General features: G+C 50.8%; 1 protein-coding gene across 3 annotated transcripts in view; it reads left to right on the top strand.

The window, feature by feature from the left end:
• The window catches only part of Mark2 (microtubule affinity regulating kinase 2), a 107,268-nt gene that overhangs the window by 85,315 nt on the left and 2,700 nt on the right, over positions 1-19,253 (top strand). For 2 of the 3 annotated variants that reach the window (XM_013347886.2, XM_005351870.3), the window contains exons 2-18: positions 6,562-6,741; positions 6,962-7,015; positions 9,776-9,824; positions 10,091-10,156; positions 10,242-10,312; positions 10,682-10,738; positions 11,316-11,552; positions 12,269-12,388; positions 12,493-12,592; positions 12,675-12,787; positions 13,762-13,894; positions 14,117-14,289; positions 14,487-14,584; positions 15,306-15,467; positions 15,995-16,252; positions 17,158-17,184; positions 19,120-19,164. In XM_013347886.2, the coding sequence (XP_013203340.1) occupies positions 6,607-6,741; positions 6,962-7,015; positions 9,776-9,824; positions 10,091-10,156; positions 10,242-10,312; positions 10,682-10,738; positions 11,316-11,552; positions 12,269-12,388; positions 12,493-12,592; positions 12,675-12,787; positions 13,762-13,894; positions 14,117-14,289; positions 14,487-14,584; positions 15,306-15,467; positions 15,995-16,252; positions 17,158-17,184; positions 19,120-19,164 (1,898 nt within the window). In that variant the 5' untranslated portion in view covers positions 6,562-6,606. Of the gene's footprint in view, positions 1-1,537; positions 1,763-6,561; positions 6,742-6,961; positions 7,016-9,775; positions 9,825-10,090; positions 10,157-10,241; positions 10,313-10,681; positions 10,739-11,315; positions 11,553-12,268; positions 12,389-12,492; positions 12,593-12,674; positions 12,788-13,761; positions 13,895-14,116; positions 14,290-14,486; positions 14,585-15,305; positions 15,468-15,994; positions 16,253-17,157; positions 17,185-19,119; positions 19,165-19,253 lie in introns of all 3 variants that reach the window. The other variant, XM_026781499.1, reaches the window with a different exon arrangement.

Below are 19,253 nucleotides of genomic sequence, written 5' to 3'. Positions count from 1 at the left end.
TCCTGAAACCAGAACCTCCTGGGGGGGGCAGGAGGAGGAGGGGTGCTACATGACAGCCCCTCTAGCAGCTCTCAGCTGACTTCAGTCAGTCCTGTCCTTTCTGCTGTCCCTGTACACTGTACAGTCCCTGAGCTTTTTCCCCTCCTGCTACCGTTGAAGGAGGGCTTTGGACTCATCTTTTCTGGGGAGGAAGTGAGAGCAAATCTCCATCAAGAAAGGTTGAGGTAAGACTGGGAAAGGGGACTGACTTGAACAGTAGGTGCTGTCATGCTAAGCAGGGGCAGTTGCCCTTGGCCTCTATCCCAGCTGTGCACTGGAGAGGTTGGGTCTTGTAACCTGCATCAGTTTCTTAATGGAAACTGATGAGTGAACTGTGGAGAAGGTACACAAGACATCCTGGGTATGTCTTGTAACCTGCATCAGTTTCTTAATGGAAAAGGAGGCTTGATGCATGTGTGTCGGGCATTTCTGCTCCCCCTGAGAAGCATGGTCTCCCAGTGGTGCCAGGAGGACACAGAAGTAAGCCTTGGTTGTTCCTAGGAGGGTTGATGGATAACCAGCAGAAGTCTTTACAGAACTGTTGGTGGGGGACACGGCTCAGTGGACAACCCGACCCTAGAGTGCTGGAGAGAGCACCAAAGAGTTGAGACATGACACAGGTGATCTGTCAGTGGCAGGATCAGAGATTTGCCCCTTCCTCACCACAGTCCAGATTATAGGGACTTTGTTATTTGGTGCCTGAGGTGAATGGGGTACCCTGAGGACAGATCTGTAGAAGCAGGACTAGAAAGAAAGGGAACATTTAGATTGTTCCCAGCCTTTGGGCAGAAGTTGGGGGAAAGACTTTCATTCTGTCATATGCAGGGCTCCTTGAGCATATGCCTCAAGGGGATTCTTTCACATGTTCACTAGAACCCCCTGAAGTTAGACTGAAATGCTTTGTATCTTAGTGCAGCATGCATTTTCTAAGGTTTAGAAAATAGGAAGTCTGATTGTCACTATACGCTTACTGGTGTCTGCTTGCACCCTTCCTACTTTGGTACTGGGGAAGGTTTGTTGGTCTCCAGTAGAGCTACTGCTCTCTCTGAGTTAGCACATCTGAGTCACACAGTGTAGCCACGTTAGAGGCCTTGCTGATCTGCCCCTCCCTGGGGCTTACCTGCTGCAGCAGGTGAGATAAGAGCTTTATGACAGCCCAGGCTGAAGTCTGCTCTTCACTCTCTTCAGCTGTTAACAGTAGAGCACCTTGGGGAGGGTGGGGCAGCCCACTTCCGGGGATGGAGGGGAGGGGGAAGGGAGAAGGAAGTCGTTGTAAACCCGCCTCTCTCTTGGTCTCCCTTCCTGCCCCTCTCTTCATCTAACTTCTGATTAGACCATCTTGGAGTGGACACATTCTGACCACCCAAACTGGCCAAGCTACGAAGCTCTTTGCCAAATCCAGTTAGTGTCTGTCTGTGTGTCTCTCTCTCCCTCTCCCTCTCACTCTGTCTCTCTCTGTCTCTCTCTCTCTCTCTTGGTGGTTTCGGTTGCGACACAGTCTAGGTTCCCAGGCAGGAACCGCTCGGCCTGGCTGCTTCGCTTTTCACTGAGGAGGTGGTGGAAGGTGTCGTCTGGCTTGTGCCGGCTGAGTAAGGGTGGCTGGCTGAGCCGGCAGCCCCCGCCCTGGGCCTGGCTCTTCCCGGCCTCTGTACTTTGCCCTCGCTGCCTGACAGGTTCTGCTGAATGGAAGTTGCTGGTATCCCTTGTCCCTTTCTCCGGCTGGGTATGTTTTCCCCGTTTTACCCCTGAGACTATCCTCTCCTTTCTCCTTTCTGCTTCAGACGAAATCTTTCAGAGTTGCTCAGTGGAATTGGGCCCTAGCACCAGGTAGTCAGATTCTCAGGAAGGGCATTCAGTTTGTGAAGAGGGATTGGCTAGGAAGGAGGAAAGGAAAATGGGCAAATACGAAAAGGTCTTTTGCTTCAGCAGCCAGAGGCCAAGGAGACAAGACTGTGGAAGAAAGGGTGTCACAGTGGGAACCCAGCTAGAATCTGGGGCCATTTCCAAGGATACCTTTTTTACTTCGCCTCACTTGAGCTTTTACTCTGCGTCTGGCCCTTCCCTAGCCTACAGAAGCCACAGTATACTTGAGGGCCAACGCTGTGTGCTGAGCCCCCGAGCGCAGCTTTTCAAGAGAAGAGTTGATGGCAGCCTCCAATATTAGGGCAGGGGGCCTTGCCCAGCCTGAGTCAGTGCTGGATCTCTGGGGTGGAAGCTATCTTTGGGCAAGCCTAGCAGCATGCCAAGACCAAGTTCTGAGATCCTAGTCCAAAAGACTCTGCAGGTCCAGTGGATGTAAGACTCTGCCATCTGTCTATCACTAATCCCAGAGCTCCTTGGAATCTCCTTCTGGATCTGGGCTGTTTCGAACCTCTGAAGGCAACTTGAGAGCCACAGGGGTTCTTTCACTGGGGAGGCTAGGGGCCTGCCTCAGGTAGGGTATGGGTCAGAGCTGTGGTGGGAACTGGGAGACTGTGTGTGGGAGGAGAACAGGGCTTAGCCAGATCTTGCTTTGTGGTTCAGAAGGACAGCTTGGTCTCACCCCCACCACCTGTTTGGACCAGGAAGAATGGACTGGTTTGAACCACAGGAGGGGAGTTCTCTCTCCATAATAGCTATCCCCTATCTTACCTCCCAGAGCAGCAGCAAGAGAGGACAGGGGTACCTCCCTTGAGCCAGTGGCTTAAAAAGCATTGTCTACAAAAAGTTTTGCACCCCCTCCCCTTTCACTTTTTTGAGACAGGGTTTCTCTATGTAATTCTGGCTGTCTTCTCTCTCTATAGACAAGGCCAGCCTCAAACTCACAGAGATCCTCTTGCCTCTGCCTCCCGAGTGCTGGGATTAAAGGTGTGCACTGCTGCCACCCTGCTGAAAGTTTACTTTCTGACTTCTTTTTGTGCTCTTCCTCATGGGTTCTCTTCATCCTGTTCCAATTTCCCTGCTATAAGAAATATCTTGTGACGTAAAGAAATAGTGGGGTCAGAGAAGTCCTGGTTTTAGTCCTAAGACTTGGATGACTCAAATCCGAGGAGGGGTTTAGTGACTGGAACAGGGAATGTGGGAGCAGACACCAGCGCTGGCTGGCTTCTGTGGGTCTCACAGTGCTGGGGACCAACCCTTCACGGCTATCCCACCTGGATGCCTGGCACCCCTTCTTTCCTGCTAAGCTACAAAGCCTGTGATAGTCATCAAAACAGCTCAGATTGTGTTTCACTTTGGATCCTTGTTACTCCTATACATCTCCGTGAGACCATAGTTGGCTTAGCACGTATAGCTTGGGTACAAAACATTCATTACAGGAGGACTCGACAGTAACAGTTGGAGACATAATAGTTGTTCAAAAACTATATAGTGGTCCCATTACATAGCCTAGGCTAGCCTTGAACTTGCTGTGTAGCCTAGGCTGCCTGATGATTGCTCTTTAATTTAATTTTGAATAAAACAGTTGACATATTTTTTCATCTGCCCATGAAAAGTAGATATTTTATTGCCACTTTACAGATGAGGAAACTAAAGTTAGTAGGTGAGGAACTAGGACTTGAACCTTCCTTATTCTGAACTCCAGACAGTCCTTCAGCATGAATGCTAACACAGGTCATGTTGGGGTGGTTCTCTTCTCCTTTCCCCTTTTCAGGAAGATGTTGATACAAGAAAGTTAACCTGAACTGAGTGGCAGTTAGGATCTGAACCCTGGCAGTTTGTATCTAATATCTACACTGCTAATCCTAACCCATAAGGAAGCAGGCACACAGCAGGCTTATGTGTTGCTGCTTGCAGTCTCACACATAGCTGAGCCCAGTGGAAATGCTGCCTGTCTCACATAGACCAGACCTAGACCAGAAACACCAAGGGACCAGCAGGTGAAGCAGCAGGCTGGCTGGAACTTCCTAACTTGTGCTTCAGAGCTGCTAAGGGCCCAACTCCCCACATCTGTTTAGAATGAGAATTGCGAGTCTTCTGGTTTCTGCCCTAAAGCTCCCACTGCCTTTGGTTGTGCTCTTGGAAAAAGGGTATCACAAGAACTTATATTAAAAGTTATCCCCCCCCCAAAAAAAATAGTTACCAAGGGGATTAGAGAGATGGCTCAGTGGTTAAGAACATGTACTGCTATTACAATTTTCAGCATCCCACATAGTGGTTACAACTGCCTATAACTAGTTCTGGAGGATCCACTGTTGTTCTGTTATCAGTAGGCTTATCCCCACACATGGTGCAAATATATACACTGAGGCACATGCACATAGATATAATTATCTTTTAAAATGGCAAGGAAAGTGTCTGGGGTAGATCAGTTGCCTAAGCATGTATGAGATTTTGGGTTCAATCCCCAGCACCACAAAAAAGAAAATTGCGGCCGGGTGGTGGTGGCGCACGCCTTTAATCCCAGCACTCGGGAGGCAGAGGCAGGTGGATCTCTGTGAGTTCGAGACCAGCCTGGTCTACAAGAGCTAGTTCCAGGACAGGCTCCAAAGCCACAGAGAAACCCTGTCTCGAAAAACCAAAAAAACAAAAAAAGAAAGAAAGAAAATTGCCCAGGAATTTACCCACTTAGCAGCTGAAGCAGAGGAAGGTTCCCAGCTGTTGGTGCCCTGGTTGGCAGCAGGGGAGGGGGGACCTGAGGGCAGTTTGTCAGGGAGAATGGGGCTAAGGAGAGGAGACTTTAGAAGCTAGGCCTTTGAGACCTGTGGATGAGCTCAGGGTACCAGTCAAGAGACTGACCCAGCAGACATAGCTGGGGATAGAATTTCCTTCTTGGCAAGGGTGAACCTCAGAGTTCCTTTGGGAAGACATAAAGCAGAAACTTAAAATGTGCTTTCCCGGCCAGTACTGTGGAGCGCTACAGGGTGGCTGCAGTGGGACATGAGAAACGGTGAGGAACTGCAGCAGAGATGACACCCTAAGGGACAAGGGGGCCTTCGCAGTTGTCCATTGCAAGTACTTCTGGGGGCTGAGTTAGCAGTTGAGGGAAAACACACACAGCTGCTGCACAAGGGTCTTCAATCTACATGTCGGAGAAGAGGGAACTCTGTAACGCCCACAGTTCTTGCTAAGGAACCCCCCAGACAACTCCCTGGGTTGAAGTAAGTCACGCTTTTCCTCTGTGGCTGTTGAATCAAGAGGAACTCTGAGACTCAGAAACTGGACCTGCCATCTCCAGTCACCCTGCTGCCCATCCTTGAAGATTCCAAGGCAGCTCTGCTTGGATCTGGCTCAGCATCTTCCTGATGTGCTAAGATGTCCTATGAGAGATAGATAAATCAGGGCCCATCTAAGGATGAAACCAGACTTCCTTTGACAGTTACATTGGAGTATAATTCACACACCATAGCATCTACCCATTGAAAGTACAGATGGGTGGCTCATATTAAATTCTGTTTTGTGTCATTTGATTTCAGAACATTTTAATTGCCCCCCAAAAGAAACCTTACACCCTTTACTCACTTGTCACCCTCCAATGTCCCACCACCCCCTAAATAGTCACGAATCTTCATCTGCCTTCCTAGAGTTTTGTGTTCTAGACAGTGATAAAAATGGAGTCAGATAAGATGGTCCTTCGTGGCCAGCTTCTCTGTGTCTTCAGGATCCTTTGGAGAGTAGCACGTGTCAGTGCTTCCTTTCTAGTTACGCTCAGCTCATACTCCATCGTGTTGTCATTTGACAACTGATAAGCATTGAGTTATTTCTCCTCTAGCAGGGGGGATTATGTTCCTGTGACCATTAATGCACTGGGATTTGTGTGGGCATGTATCCTCGTTCCTTTTGGGCATCTCCCTAGAAATTACTGGGAGTCCTGGTCTTTGGAAGATGTATAGATCTTCATTAGATCTACGCACTTTGTATTCAGCCCATTCACCTGTGCAGCGTCTGTAACTGCTGCGGCTTCCCACCTTGTTTGAACCATTGAGAACAGGAGAGCAGGGCTGGGCAGGCTGCTGTAACAGACCCAGTCATTCAGTTCATTCTGTCAGGTGCAGTATGATGTGTCGTGAATAAAGGACATTATAGGCCGTCTTCATGGGCTTTTAGTCTCAGTGGGCACAACAATAAACAAATGTAAAGAATGAATAGTAGAGGTTGATGCTAAGAACTGGGTGATGAGGAAGACTTTGAAGTGGTCAGACCATGTGCTCCTGAACTGAGAAGCAGCACTCTCGCGGTTTGAACAGGGCCATCAGGACAAGGTTTCCCAACTGTGATGGGGGCAGAGGCTCCACTAGATTACTAATGGGAGTTAATGGGGCTTGGTGGTGCTAACGAGGTACAGCTCTGGTCCTGTGTGTATAGGTCTTAGCCCTGAGCCCTTTGTTGTGTGCCTTTGCAATGAACACTGGTTGTCATGCCCTCCCCTGCCCCTGTCCTCTTCCTCTTGTTTTATAATTCTTTTGCATGCCTGCCAGTCCCATGGAATCTGCCCCTGCACCCAGCCTCTTGCCATGTTTTTTTTTTTTTCCAGAATTGAGGGTAGCATTAGACAGAACTGGAGGGGCAGCCTGTAAAGGCATGTCTGTTTCCACCCTGCAGCCCACCTTGGGACACCTTGATTCCAAGCCCAGCAGTAAGTCCAACATGCTGCGGGGCCGCAACTCAGCCACCTCTGCTGATGAGCAGCCCCATATTGGCAACTACCGGCTCCTTAAGACCATTGGCAAGGGTAACTTTGCCAAGGTGAAGTTGGCCCGGCACATCCTGACGGGGAAAGAGGTGAGCACTGGGGATGGGACCATGGCAGCAGCTCCCATCCTGTTGACACTCCAACAGGCAGTGCTGAGACTGTTCCCACAGCCAGTTTCTTGTGTATCTATCTGATAGGTATGCCAGGAGCCAAGTATTAGAAGTAGGAAATCCAGTGGAGAAAGTTAGCATCCGGTCCTGGTTTTAACCTGATCAAGGAAGTGATCTTAGGCTTTTGTCTCATGTCCAGGTAGCTGTGAAGATCATTGACAAGACTCAGCTGAACTCCTCCAGCCTTCAGAAAGTAAGTGCCCAGTACCTTCCATTCATTTCTAAACTTTGCTCCCGAGCCAGACAGTAGTAGCATATGCTCTTAGTCCCAGCACTCTGGAGGCGGAGGCAGGTATATCTCTGAGTTCAAGACCAGCCTGGTCTACAGAGCAAGTTTCAGGACACCCAGGGCTACACAAAGAAATCCTGTCTCAAAATAAGCAAACAAAAAAACCAAAAAACTTGTGCTCCTCCCCGATGGCCTTGGTTGGGTTTCCGTGGCAACTTCACCCAGTAGGCCTCCTGTCCACAGGCACAGGCTCTTCTGAAGTGGCCCCTTCCCAGCCACTTGGCCCTACCTGTCTGACCTACTTCCTGATTGTGTTATCTCCTGGCCTGGATCCAGCTCTCTGTACAAACACGTCTATAGCATTACTAGAAGGACATGCAGCTACACTGAGACACCAGGTGATCCAGTGGAGTGCCCCTAGAAGTTCAGGGATGAATATGGGAGACTCGAATTCTAGGTCTGTGACAAGGTGCACACATTAAATGTACCCCTGATCTTTAGGCTCTTTTGCTGGATATCATTTTGGGAGTATGCAGCTTTTGCTAGATAAAGTTGAACTTTTCTTCCCTTATTACTGGAGTTTTCCTTAGATTGTAGACGAACTCTCAAGTAGGGGCATAAACCCTATACCAAAGAAACTGTAAAAATGTGTGTGTGTGAAAAGAAAGGGCAACTTTGAATGCAGGGGGACATCAGCTTGCAGGTTGGACAGAGTTGGAAGCGCACTGTCCCCCTCATTTTCCTGGACTCAGATATTTAGGAGAAGGAGGCTCCAGACTGGCAAAATAAAGCAGTTCTTACCCAGGTTAGTCATGTTTCCCTTGGCCTTCCCAGTGTAGTTACAGATGGTTGTGAGCCACCATGTGGTTGCTGGGAATTGAACTCAGGACCTCTAGAAGAGCAGCCGGTGCTCTTAACCACTGAGCCATTTCTCCAGCCCCCGAAAAGGGTTTTTTGTTTGTTTGTTTGTTTGTTTGTTTGTTTGTTTTTGAGACAGGGTTTCTCTGTGGTTTTGGAGCCTGTCCTGGAACTAGCTCTTGTAGACCAGGCTGGTCTCGAACTAACAAAGATCCACCTGCCTCTGCCTCCCAAGTGCTGGGATTAAAGGCGTGCGCCACCACCGCCCGGCTTGAAAAGTTTTTATTACAAAACAAACGCAATGCTGTCATCGCCAGGGCCTCCTGCTCAGAGCTTATGGAGGAAAAGAGACTTGTCCCTGCTACATTGGCTCTAGCCCTGCAGAGATGAAATTAGCATGGGATGGGCCTTGTAGCATTGTGGCTTACCACTCTGTTCATTGTCATGACAACCAGGACATCTCATTGCCTACCTCTCTCTTTTTTTCAACCTGCTTCTTCCTGATTGATTGGAAGGTACCAGTGCCAGACAAATAAAAGATTTTTTGTATTGTTTTTGTTTGTTTGTTTGTTTGTTTTTATTTTTTGAAGCAGGAACTCACCATGTAGCTGAAGCTAGTTTTGAACTCCTGTTCCTCCTGCCTCCATCACCAAGATGCAGAAATATAGCTATTTTTTTTTTAAAAAAACTTTTTTATTAATATGCTTTCTTAGCAAAGACAATCTCATTCTGGCCATTCACTCTGTTGACATTTCTTCTTAGCAGTGTTCCCGAAAGTTTGAGTTTCTGAGGACACTGCTGCCCTCAGGGTTTTAGGCAAGCCCAGAAAGCTTTAGGCTTTCCCAGAAGAGTGCTCCTTCAGAACAAATGGATATGCTTGAGAATGGGATGCTGGTACTGGCTCTGACTGCCATCGTAGATCTGCCCCCAGCGGTCACCCCTGAGATGGTGACCAGGGGCCTTTGATTTTTTTCTAGCGTAATTATTGGGTAAAGAAAGAACAAGAAAAGCCTGGGAGCTGGTGGAGGGGAAAGTTGGGCCAGATCCCTTTCATTCCAGTCCGTGAACACTCTGGGACACCATTAGAGAGAGAAAGCCATTTTTACTATATTCTGTAAACTGCCTTCTGGATTAGGGCTCCAGATAAACCACTACCACCCAAAACAAACAAACAAACAAAAACCCCCAGTCCTCATATAAGTGGTGAGACCTGGAAAATTGCAAAACCTTTTCCAGTTCTCTGGACCCTGCAGGGGAAGAAGTTCATTTCTGTCATCTTTCTGTATGGAAATGTATGGTTTGGAGCCCCTGATTTTGTTTCACAGAGAGCGTGAGTGTGTGGAGGTGGATTTGATTAAAATTGGCATCAGCTATATATAGGAGTGGTTTCTTCTCTTGCTACTTCAGAGGCTCTGGAGAGAAAGTCCCCCCCCCCCCCCCCGCCACTGCCAGTGCAGGCCCTCTGACATCTAGATGTCAGAAGATGGCATGGTGCCCCTTTGGAGCTCCCCTCTGGTCACTAAGGCCACTCAAAGGTTTGGACTCTGAGCTGGCAAAGGAGCTCAGTGCCAAATACTGCAGGATTCGGGCTTCTTCCCCTGCAGAGGCTATTAACTGCCGTCTGAGGCTAGATTAGATGGGTATGGGAGAAGGCATGGTCTGAGCAGGAAGTTAGGGAGCTTGATCGGCTCCAGCTTCCCTCTCTTTGTAGGTTTGGATTTGGTTTCTTTGGGGAAAAGGAAGGGTCTGTTTTAAAAAAGAAAAAAGAAAGGAAGGAAACCTTACTGGGGGCTCTGACGGGGGAACGGACCTGAAGTAAGTTCATCAAGCAGGCATGAACGTAAACCCTTGTGTTTTCTCTTCCAGCTATTCCGAGAAGTAAGAATAATGAAGGTTTTGAATCATCCTAACATAGGTGAGTATTGTCATCCCTCTTCCTCCCCTCAGCAAGGCTCCACATGCCTGCGTCTCTGCACACATGCATCCTTCTCACCTCCCATTCTGGCCTGGAGGCTGTCAGACTCTACTTCTGAAGGCTCAGCTCACAGTGCAGCTGCCTCCTGGCCCTGTGGGCTACCCTGAGTAATTTGGATGGTTCAAGAGGCCCTTAACATGTCTGGATACAGCAGATTTATTTAAATGTGTGACTCCTAAGTCCCAACACAGCCTTTTCCCTTGCAGTTAAGTTATTTGAAGTGATCGAGACTGAGAAGACCCTCTACCTTGTCATGGAGTATGCCAGTGGTGGTAGGTCTGACGCATTACTCTCTGTTCCCACCACACCCTCCACTCCCACCCTACTCAGTGTACTCCACCATCTCACCTCTTGCAGGAGAGGTATTTGATTATCTGGTGGCCCACGGCAGGATGAAAGAAAAAGAAGCTCGAGCGAAATTCCGCCAGGTGGGTGTGTCTCCACCCTCAGCTGTAGACCCAGCTCAGTCATTTCAGTCCTGGTTCAGCTCCTTCATAATAGCTTGGCCATGGGCAGGTTAATGAGTTCCCTCCTTCTGTGAAATGGAGCTGTGATGGTAAGAAATTGCCAAGCACACAGTGGGACTTCAGGCAGACTACTGATTACTTCTCTTACACATTTGACATTTTTGGGGTTTGGCACAGAAGAGGAGCTGCCTGAGCCATGGCCTCAGAAGAGGGTCCTTTGATCTCTGCTGATCCTCTTGGTAACTTCAAAATAGGTCATGGGTGACAGCCCTGCCAATCCCTGTGGCTCACTCTCAGACCTCCAAGCTAACCCTAATTCCTTCCTTTCAGATAGTGTCTGCTGTGCAATACTGTCACCAGAAGTTTATTGTTCACAGAGATCTAAAGGTGAGGAGTGTGTGTACGTCTTCCTGTGTCTTCCTGTGGGTCTGACTGTTCTCCTTCAGTCAGGCTGAGTATTCCAGAAACTTCCTAAAGACTTAGGCTCCTACCACATCACTAAAAACATAGAGTCTTTCTCTTTGCCAGCTCTCAGGTATGGCAGGAATACTCAAGGCTTTCCTAGTCCTTTGGACATCTGGCGGCTGACCTAGGAAAAAGTGTAAATGTGATTGTGATACCACAGCTGCTCTGTAGACACACACACGTTATCTCTGTTACCAGACACTCACATTTGCACTGCTTGTGAGTCTTTCCGTTGCCGAAAGAACTTGCAGGCATGACCACGAAACAGAGGCCTACTCGGAGCTTGTGTAGCTCTCAAGATCCCTAGGCCTCAGATCCCATCCTCACGCCTTCCTCCTGTCCAGCCTGTCTGTGCTGACTGACCCTGCCCTGAAGATGGAGAAAGATCTGAACTAGAGATGACTTTCTGGTGGCTCTCCCATTGCCCTCAGTCGTGCCTTATCCCAGTGCCTTAGGGTTCTCTCCATGGGGCTCTGATGCTCACCATCTTTCCTCTCAGGCAGAAAACCTACTCTTGGATGCTGATATGAACATCAAGATTGCAGACTTTGGCTTTAGCAACGAATTCACCTTTGGGAACAAGCTGGATACTTTCTGTGGCAGTCCTCCTTATGCTGCCCCAGAACTCTTTCAGGGCAAAAAATACGATGGTCCTGAGGTGGATGTGTGGAGCCTGGGAGTCATCCTCTATACACTGGTCAGCGGGTCCCTGCCTTTCGATGGACAGAACCTCAAGGTGGAGTGAAGTGCAGCCTTAGATCCTTTCTGGTTTTGTCTCTTCTTGGCCTCTGGTCTTACCTCTATTCTCTCAACAACTTTCTACTTGTCCACATTTTTCTCAAGCCAGAGCCTCAGAAAGGCTGAGAAAAGCAGTTCAGTGGTCTTCCCTGCTGGATAGAATCACGTGCTTGTAATTTGAGCAGTGGAGAGGCTGGGGCAAGAAGATTCAGAATTTTATGCCAGCCTGGGCTGGAGAGTGAGTTCTAGGATAGCCAGGATTGTTTCACAGAGAAACCCTGTCGGGAGGGTGGGGGGTGGAAAGCAGCAAAAACAAAAAGGGGCTAGCAAGGTAGGTTGGTGGATAAAGTTTTATTCCCCAGGACCTGCACAGTAGAGGAAGAAAAGCTGACCTCCTCCAAGTTGTCCTTTGACCTCCACTCACACTGTAGTGCACACGTACCCCGTCAACAAAATAAATGTTATTTTTCTTTTAAAAAAGAAATGCAGTCTTTAAGCATAGGAATTAGAATCTTGATCCTTCTGGAAGAGACAGTGTATGTCTACCCCTCTGAAGCACTCTAAGAGGTACATGGTGTATAGGGCTTGGTGGCCTCACGTTTGAGTTGCCCTAACCCCAGGCTTTGCATCCTCTTTTTCAATGTCTGCTTATCTGGATCCTGGATGTAAGACTGTTCCCTTGGCCTGGGGGTGACTTAAATTCTCTAACCACAGGAGCTACGAGAGCGGGTACTGAGGGGAAAATACCGTATTCCATTCTACATGTCCACGGACTGTGAAAACCTGCTTAAGAAATTTCTCATACTTAATCCTAGTAAGAGAGGCACTTTAGAGGTGAGCAGCAAGAATCCAGCTGGCCAAAAATCTTGGGGTTCCCAAGGAGACCACCATGCTGAGTTTCCTCCACCTCTTTACTTTGCCTTTCCCTCTCTTCCCAGCAAATTATGAAAGACCGGTGGATGAACGTGGGGCACGAGGACGATGAACTGAAGCCTTATGTGGAGCCACTCCCTGACTACAAGGACCCCCGACGGACAGGTGAGGCTGTGCTGGCTGGGAGCCGGAGCCTGCCCATAGATGGAGACCAGCCTTAACTGTCCTCCTCTCCCCCAACCACCAGAGTTGATGGTGTCCATGGGTTACACACGGGAAGAGATCCAGGACTCACTGGTGGGCCAGAGGTACAATGAAGTGATGGCCACCTATCTGCTTCTGGGCTACAAGAGCTCTGAGGTGCGTGCTCTGTATTCTCCTGCCCTGACCTGCTGTTTGCACTGTAGGTGGCGCCCAGCTTTTAGCCTCATACCCTCTGCCTAATTAGCGTGAGGCCTCAGCCATGGTGCATAAGATCCTCGGTTAAAGAGCAGGAGGTGGCGCTAGGCCAAGCCTGGACTCTGAGGGATGAGTTGAGGTGGCTCATTGTGTTGATTAGAAAGGGCTGAGGTGGTCTGGATGGAAGTTCTGTGGAGGCCCATTATCTTGTCTCTCTGTCTGGAAGTGTCCATTTCTAGGTTTCTGTGCATATCCGTGTCTGTTTTTTTTTGGGGGGGGGGTTCGAGACAGGGTTTCTCTGTGGCTTTGGAGCCTGTCCTGGAACTAGCTCTGTAGACCAGGCTGGTCTCGAACTCACAGAGATCCGCCTGCCTCTGCCTCCCGAGTGCTGGGATTAAAGGTGTGCGCCACCACGCCCAGCCTATCCGTGAAGCTTCCCCAGTGTATTGCCTCTTTCTGGATCTTGTATCTGGATGTTTCTTTGTGTCACGTGTCTGTCTTGGCTCTGGAAGCTCTATGGTTGTTCTTTTGCTAGTTTAGGTTCTAAATGCCCACCTATACTCACAGTTTCCTGCCCCGGTAATGGTGGGGTCTCTCGTGGTTATAACTTTAACCTGGTTTAGAGATATTTCCATGGCACCTGGTATGAGCCCCAGGTTTCCCTGTGGGAAGGGATGGGTTTCTTAGTCTGAATGTGCGTGTGCTTGTGGGCGTGTGTCTCTGGATATGCAGATTTGAGTAACCCTCTCTGAGGAATTGGTGTCTTTGTGGGACTTGTCCTATCTATGTCAGAGCATGTGTGATCAAGGGCATCTGTCTGCATTACTCATGAAGTCTGTGTGTTAGGGCAGAGTGGAACATGCAAGCTTATCTATCTGGAGGAATCTCCTCGGGACTTTCAGTCTCCTTTAAAGCCACGTTTTCTGTTCTTGCAGCTGGAAGGTGACACCATCACTTTGAAGCCCCGGCCTTCAGCTGATTTGAGCAACAGTAGTGCCCCATCTCCATCCCACAAGGTTCAGCGCAGTGTCTCTGCCAACCCAAAGCAGCGACGCTCCAGTGACCAGGGTATGTGCTTTTGGGAATCACATGGCAGGGACAGCTTTCTTCTGAGCCCCAGTAGGGTCTAAGGCTGTGGGGAACAGCTCCTTCATAATAGCTTGGCCATGGGCAGGTTAGTAACTTCCTCCACTTCTGTGAAATGGGACTGTGATGGTAAGAAAGTACCGAGCACACAGCAGGACTTCAGGCAGACTACTTCTCTTACACATTTTACATTTTGCCCTGTAGCCGTCCCTGCCATTCCCACTTCGAATTCCTATTCTAAGAAGACTCAGAGTAACAATGCAGAAAATAAGCGGCCTGAGGAAGAGACAGGGCGGAAAGCCAGCAGCACCGCCAAAGTGCCTGCCAGCCCTCTGCCTGGCCTGGAGAGGAAGAAAACCACTCCTACCCCCTCCACAGTAAGCCATGAGCTACCATCCCCGGGCCCTCGTCTCCCTCTTGTCCTCTGGTCTTCCTTGGTGCAGCCTGGCTCTTGGCTGTACCTGAGCTTACTGTAGAAAGTAAGCTACAGAGCAGCTTGGGGCAGGGGCATCCAGTAGTCCTGGGAAACAGCATTGGCTCCTGTGAGACAGCTCTTGCCCTCCATTCCTCACAGAACAGCGTCCTCTCCACCAGCACAAACCGAAGCAGGAACTCCCCACTTTTGGACAGGGCCAGCCTTGGCCAGTCCTCTATCCAGAATGGTAAAGACAGGTGAGTACCTGGATTGTCTGCCGTGATGTTGGGGCCACTTCTCACAGTGGCAAAGATACCTGTCAGTAGTATCATCTTCTGCTCTCCAGAGCAGTGTCCCTGGAGTCGTGTTCTGGCCCTGTCCAGTCTAGCCATCCGCCTTCCCTGCTCCATGCCGTCCTTCCTCCTGTCCTCCTCTACTCTTTGACATTTGCCAAGCATAGGTTATCACATGAGCTGCTCGTCAGTCATCCTGCTTCTTGACCACGCCAAGCCTAGAATTGTCCATCTGTCTAGGTACCTATGACTTTGTGTTTGGGACCCTGACTGAGGGACTCCCCAGTGAGAGCACAGTTCCCCACCTTGCTTGGCGCATTACATTTCTGGTTCCACGTCTTTTGAGTTTAATGAAAGTTTCTCCTCAACAGCATCCTGTCCTTTGTATAGAGGGAAAATCATTGTTCTCACATTTCCTAGAAGGCCAGTATGGCCTCAGTATGGTGGCCCTCCTCTCAGTTTCCCTCACTTGGTTTTCTCTTCCCAGGCTCTGGCCCTCCTAGCTGTTCACTCACCTTGCCCTCCTTCAGTGGCTGGTCCTTAGCTCTCACTGCCTGGAACCACTCCCTGGGCCTGACCTGCATCCGCCAAGGCTACAGCTCTGACCCTGGCCCTGCCCTTGCTTCCTAACCCAGGCTCTTATCTCACCCTTAATCCTGGCCTCTCCGCTGCTTTTGTCTCCTAGCCTAACCATGCCAGGGTCCCGGGCCTCCACGGCTTCTGCTTCTGCCGCAGTCTCTGCGGCCCGGCCCCGCCAGCACCAGAAATCCATGTCTGCCTCCGTACACCCCAACAAGGCCTCTGGGTTGCCCCCCACGGAGAGTAACTGTGAGGTGCCTCGGCCCAGGCAAGTGTGCTGGGGTGGCTAATGCACTTGTCCCTGGCCTGTCTCACCCTTGCCCTACAGTATCTTCCCACCTAGGGGGACCTGCTGCATTTTTGTCATCTTAGCTACAAGAAATAGCTCTGTGCCCTACACCTAGGAAACAGAGGACACAAATGACAGTAATGCCCTCCTCCTTCAGCTCCCTCAGAACAGGAGTGCAGGAAGCTGTCTAGAAGCTCCAGAGGGAAGGCTTTTTGTTCTGTTCTGAACGGACAGTCCGCTCTTGGGGGTTCTCGTTGTCCCCTTGAAGGTCCAGGGCCAACTCTCTCCAGCCTATACTGCTTGTATACATGGGTCCTCCTTGTCTCCCTCCCTTCTCTCCAGACCATCTCACTGCTGTCCTCAGTGGTCAGTCCTCCCTTCTGTGTCCTCCGTGATGGCTGCTTCTGCCCTAGCATCCCCATCCCCGTCCCAGGGCCTGCATGTGCTCAGCACTGGTGGCTCCCTCTACCTGACATATGCCTTTGCCCCTACCTCTTTTCCCATAGCACAGCCCCCCAGCGTGTCCCTGTCGCCTCCCCCTCCGCCCACAACATCAGCAGCAGTGGTGGAGCCCCAGACCGAACTAATTTCCCCCGGGGTGTGTCCAGTCGAAGCACCTTCCATGCTGGGCAGCTCCGACAGGTGCGGGACCAGCAGAATCTGCCCTACGGTGTGACCCCAGCCTCTCCCTCTGGCCATAGCCAGGGCCGGCGGGGGGCCTCTGGCAGCATCTTCAGCAAGTTCACCTCCAAGTTTGTCCGCAGGTGAGGGGCTGGGACCAGGCTTTCCCACTTGCATGGGGGTTGGTGGTGGGGACAACAGAGCTGGGGTTGGGGCCTTAGCAGGACTGAGAAATAGAGTTGTTCTCAACATCATCGGCACCTAGACTCATCCTCTTAGGCCTTTCCCCAGCTCTTCTCAGGCACCCCTCATTTGATGGCCCCAAGCAGATGGGCGATGCCGCCTCCTCTCTAGAGGAGTGTGAACTCAGATGCTAAAATAAAAGCCCCCTCTTCTCTCCTGGGTTCCCATGGAAACTTATATTTGGTGATGCAGCTGCAAAGTCATGAGGCATGAGCTAGGCTGGGTTGACAAGATTTTCCTAGTCTATTCTTGCCCCCGTTGACCTCCTTCCCCTGTTCGCCCTCCCCCAGGTAGATTGTGTCTGGCTCTAACAATGTTCTTCTGCCCCGGGGCTTCCCAGGCAAACCCCATAAATCAGATGGCTGCTGAGGCTGCCCTGGCCTCTCCTGCAGCACCAGGGTTCCAGTACCTTCCTAGCCTATACCCAGGTGGGGAATCTCTTCATGAAGTGGCTCAGCCTTGGGATCTCCTAGGGATACTGTGTCCCTATTCAACCCTGAAGTCTAAACTGTTCAGAACCAGAGGGGCTTTTTGAGAGCAGACCTACCCCACCTGCTGCTTGTCCCTTCACCCATCCAAGCCGCCAGACACAGGCTGCAGGGGCCAACAGACCTGAAGTCCAGGACTCTAGTCTCGCTGAGCGGCTCTTCTAAAACTCGGGAGGCCCTTGAACCTGAAAAGCCCACTCCCACCTGCTTATCCACATACCGTCTTGTTGGTTTTTTGTTTTTTGTTTGTTTGTTTGATTGGGTTTTCTTTTTATTTCTTTTTTTATTTTGTCTTTTTTTGTTTGTTTTTTTTTTAGAAATCTGTCTTTCAGGTTTGCCAGAAGGTAGGCGTTGAGCCCACTCTGTATGTGTGTATGTTTGTCTGTCTGTGTCTTTGTCCTGCCTCTGTCACTAACTCCCCTGTTGGCTGATGCTTCCTGTCTCTCTGCTGACCTTGTATATGTGGACCTACTGTCTGCTATCTTAAAGGGATGAAGACTTCTCTGGTGGGGTCTCACCCCTAAGCCGACCTTCCTGCCCCTTCACACTGGCAGGACTTAGAATACGTGTTCTCCTGAGAAGACATTTTGGGTCCCTCAGAGCAAATGACTTTGCAAGTGAGGGGCCTCCCTTGATCTGCAGGCACATGTCCTCGAAGAGAAGAGACCTCAGGGACTCTCCCTTTAAGATTGTGTCCTCATCCCTACCCAGGTTTGGGTCGCACTGGGCTCCCTTTCTGGCCCTTCCCTGTTGTTTGCATGTGCTGCAAGAAACCTTCACGGGGTTGAGGTGCATCTGCAATGATGTCTTATTTGGGGGTGTCCTGGACTTGCTGAACCTCAGGGCTGTGACCTGTCTCCCCTGGACTATGGCATGACAGGACTTTGGAGGTACTACAGGGACATTAAGGGTCCCTTGGCTAGCCTGACTCCTCCAGGCCCCAGAAGCTTTTGCCTCATAGATGTAGTCGAGCGCCCCCTTCTGGTGAATACTACAGAACTGACCCAGCCCACCCTGGCACTGCATCTGGGCTCTTACGCTGCTCTCCTCTGGGCTGTTTCCTCCAGATGTCTCCTGAGCCTGCCAAAGAGCCAAGAGCTGGATATTCTCAGGCAGGGGTCATTCTGCCGCCAGGCCCTGGTGGAACAGCAGGAGGCCCACACCTTGCTCCTGCATCTCCCTTCCTGGGACAGAGCCTGGCTTGTTCAGCCTTGGCCATGTCCTCTGCAGGCGTAGGTACGCCAGGTACTGAGCTGCAGACTGAGGGCCAGATTGGGAGCTCTGGATTTTCCTGGCAGGTGCCTTGGCTCCTCAGATGAGAGAGAGATGGGCCAGATGGGATCTTGAGACATCCCTATCACCCAGCCCACCCCAGCTCACTGCATGGCTGGCAGGACCTGCCCCATAGGGGCCTGGAGAGAGCGGACAGAGCCCCATCCTTGGCACTCGGGCCCTGCTCACAGTGTGCTCGTTGGCATCTGTGTCTTGCTCCTTTTACATGTGCTGCTACTGCTGCTGCTGCTCTCTCCTCCTTCTTGTCCCTCCTCTCCCTACAGCCCCCAGAATCCCAGGTCCGGGTACTCATCTTCCTGGCAGGAGCTGGAGAAGCCGCTCAGCGGGGCCAGACCTTTCTCACCTCCCTAGGGCCCTGCCCAGCCCTTGCCTTGTGTGAGCAACCAGCCTGGCAGCCAGCAGTAGGGGAGCTAGCAGCACAGTGGTCTTGCCCACTGGACCCCAGACACCTATCCCAGATGTCTACTTATCAACTCCAGGTTTTGACACAGTGACCTCTTCTTAGAGGCTTTCACAGTCCCTCTTCCAAGACAGACAGTATGGCCTTCACTTCCATCTTCATTCTGACACCCTGGTTATTGGCACAGAAATTTATTCCCAGCCCCCATGCAAGTAGCGATCTTGAGCCTGGCTGTGGGCTGGATGGGGAGCTACTGATGCTGGGCTGTGCTCTGGGTACAATGTGCCTGCACAGCCACACCCTCCTCCCCCAGAGCTAGGGCTCCTTCCACCAGCACAGATCTCTGGGAATGTGGGGAGGGACAGCCCCCCCGCTGGGGCTCCCTGTCAGAAAGGGGCAGTCAAGCTGCCAGTTGAGGCACTGCCAAGCCATCCACGTTGGTCTGTAGATGGCTGGCAAGTAGCTTTTGGGTTTGGGTCCTGCCCATCCACTGGTGGCCTGTCCCCAGACCCAGCCTCACCTGGGTCTGCAGGGTGGAAGGAGCGAGAGATCCCAGACTAAACTCTCCCTCGCTCTGTTTTTTGAGGAACCTGAATGAACCTGAAAGCAAAGACCGAGTGGAGCCGCTCAGGTGAGAGGGCCGGAGCCAGCACTGTTGGCCCCGCCCAGGCCACCGGCTTGCCACAGCATCCTGCTCCTCTTCCTCCTGCCACTGGCTCG

The sequence above is a fragment of the Microtus ochrogaster genome, chromosome 8 (assembly GCF_000317375.1).
Source record: "Microtus ochrogaster isolate Prairie Vole_2 chromosome 8, MicOch1.0, whole genome shotgun sequence".
NCBI lineage: Eukaryota > Metazoa > Chordata > Mammalia > Rodentia > Cricetidae > Microtus > Microtus ochrogaster.
The sequence above is the reverse complement of the archived record's forward strand: the minus strand, read 5'-3'. Positions and strand labels throughout refer to the sequence as shown.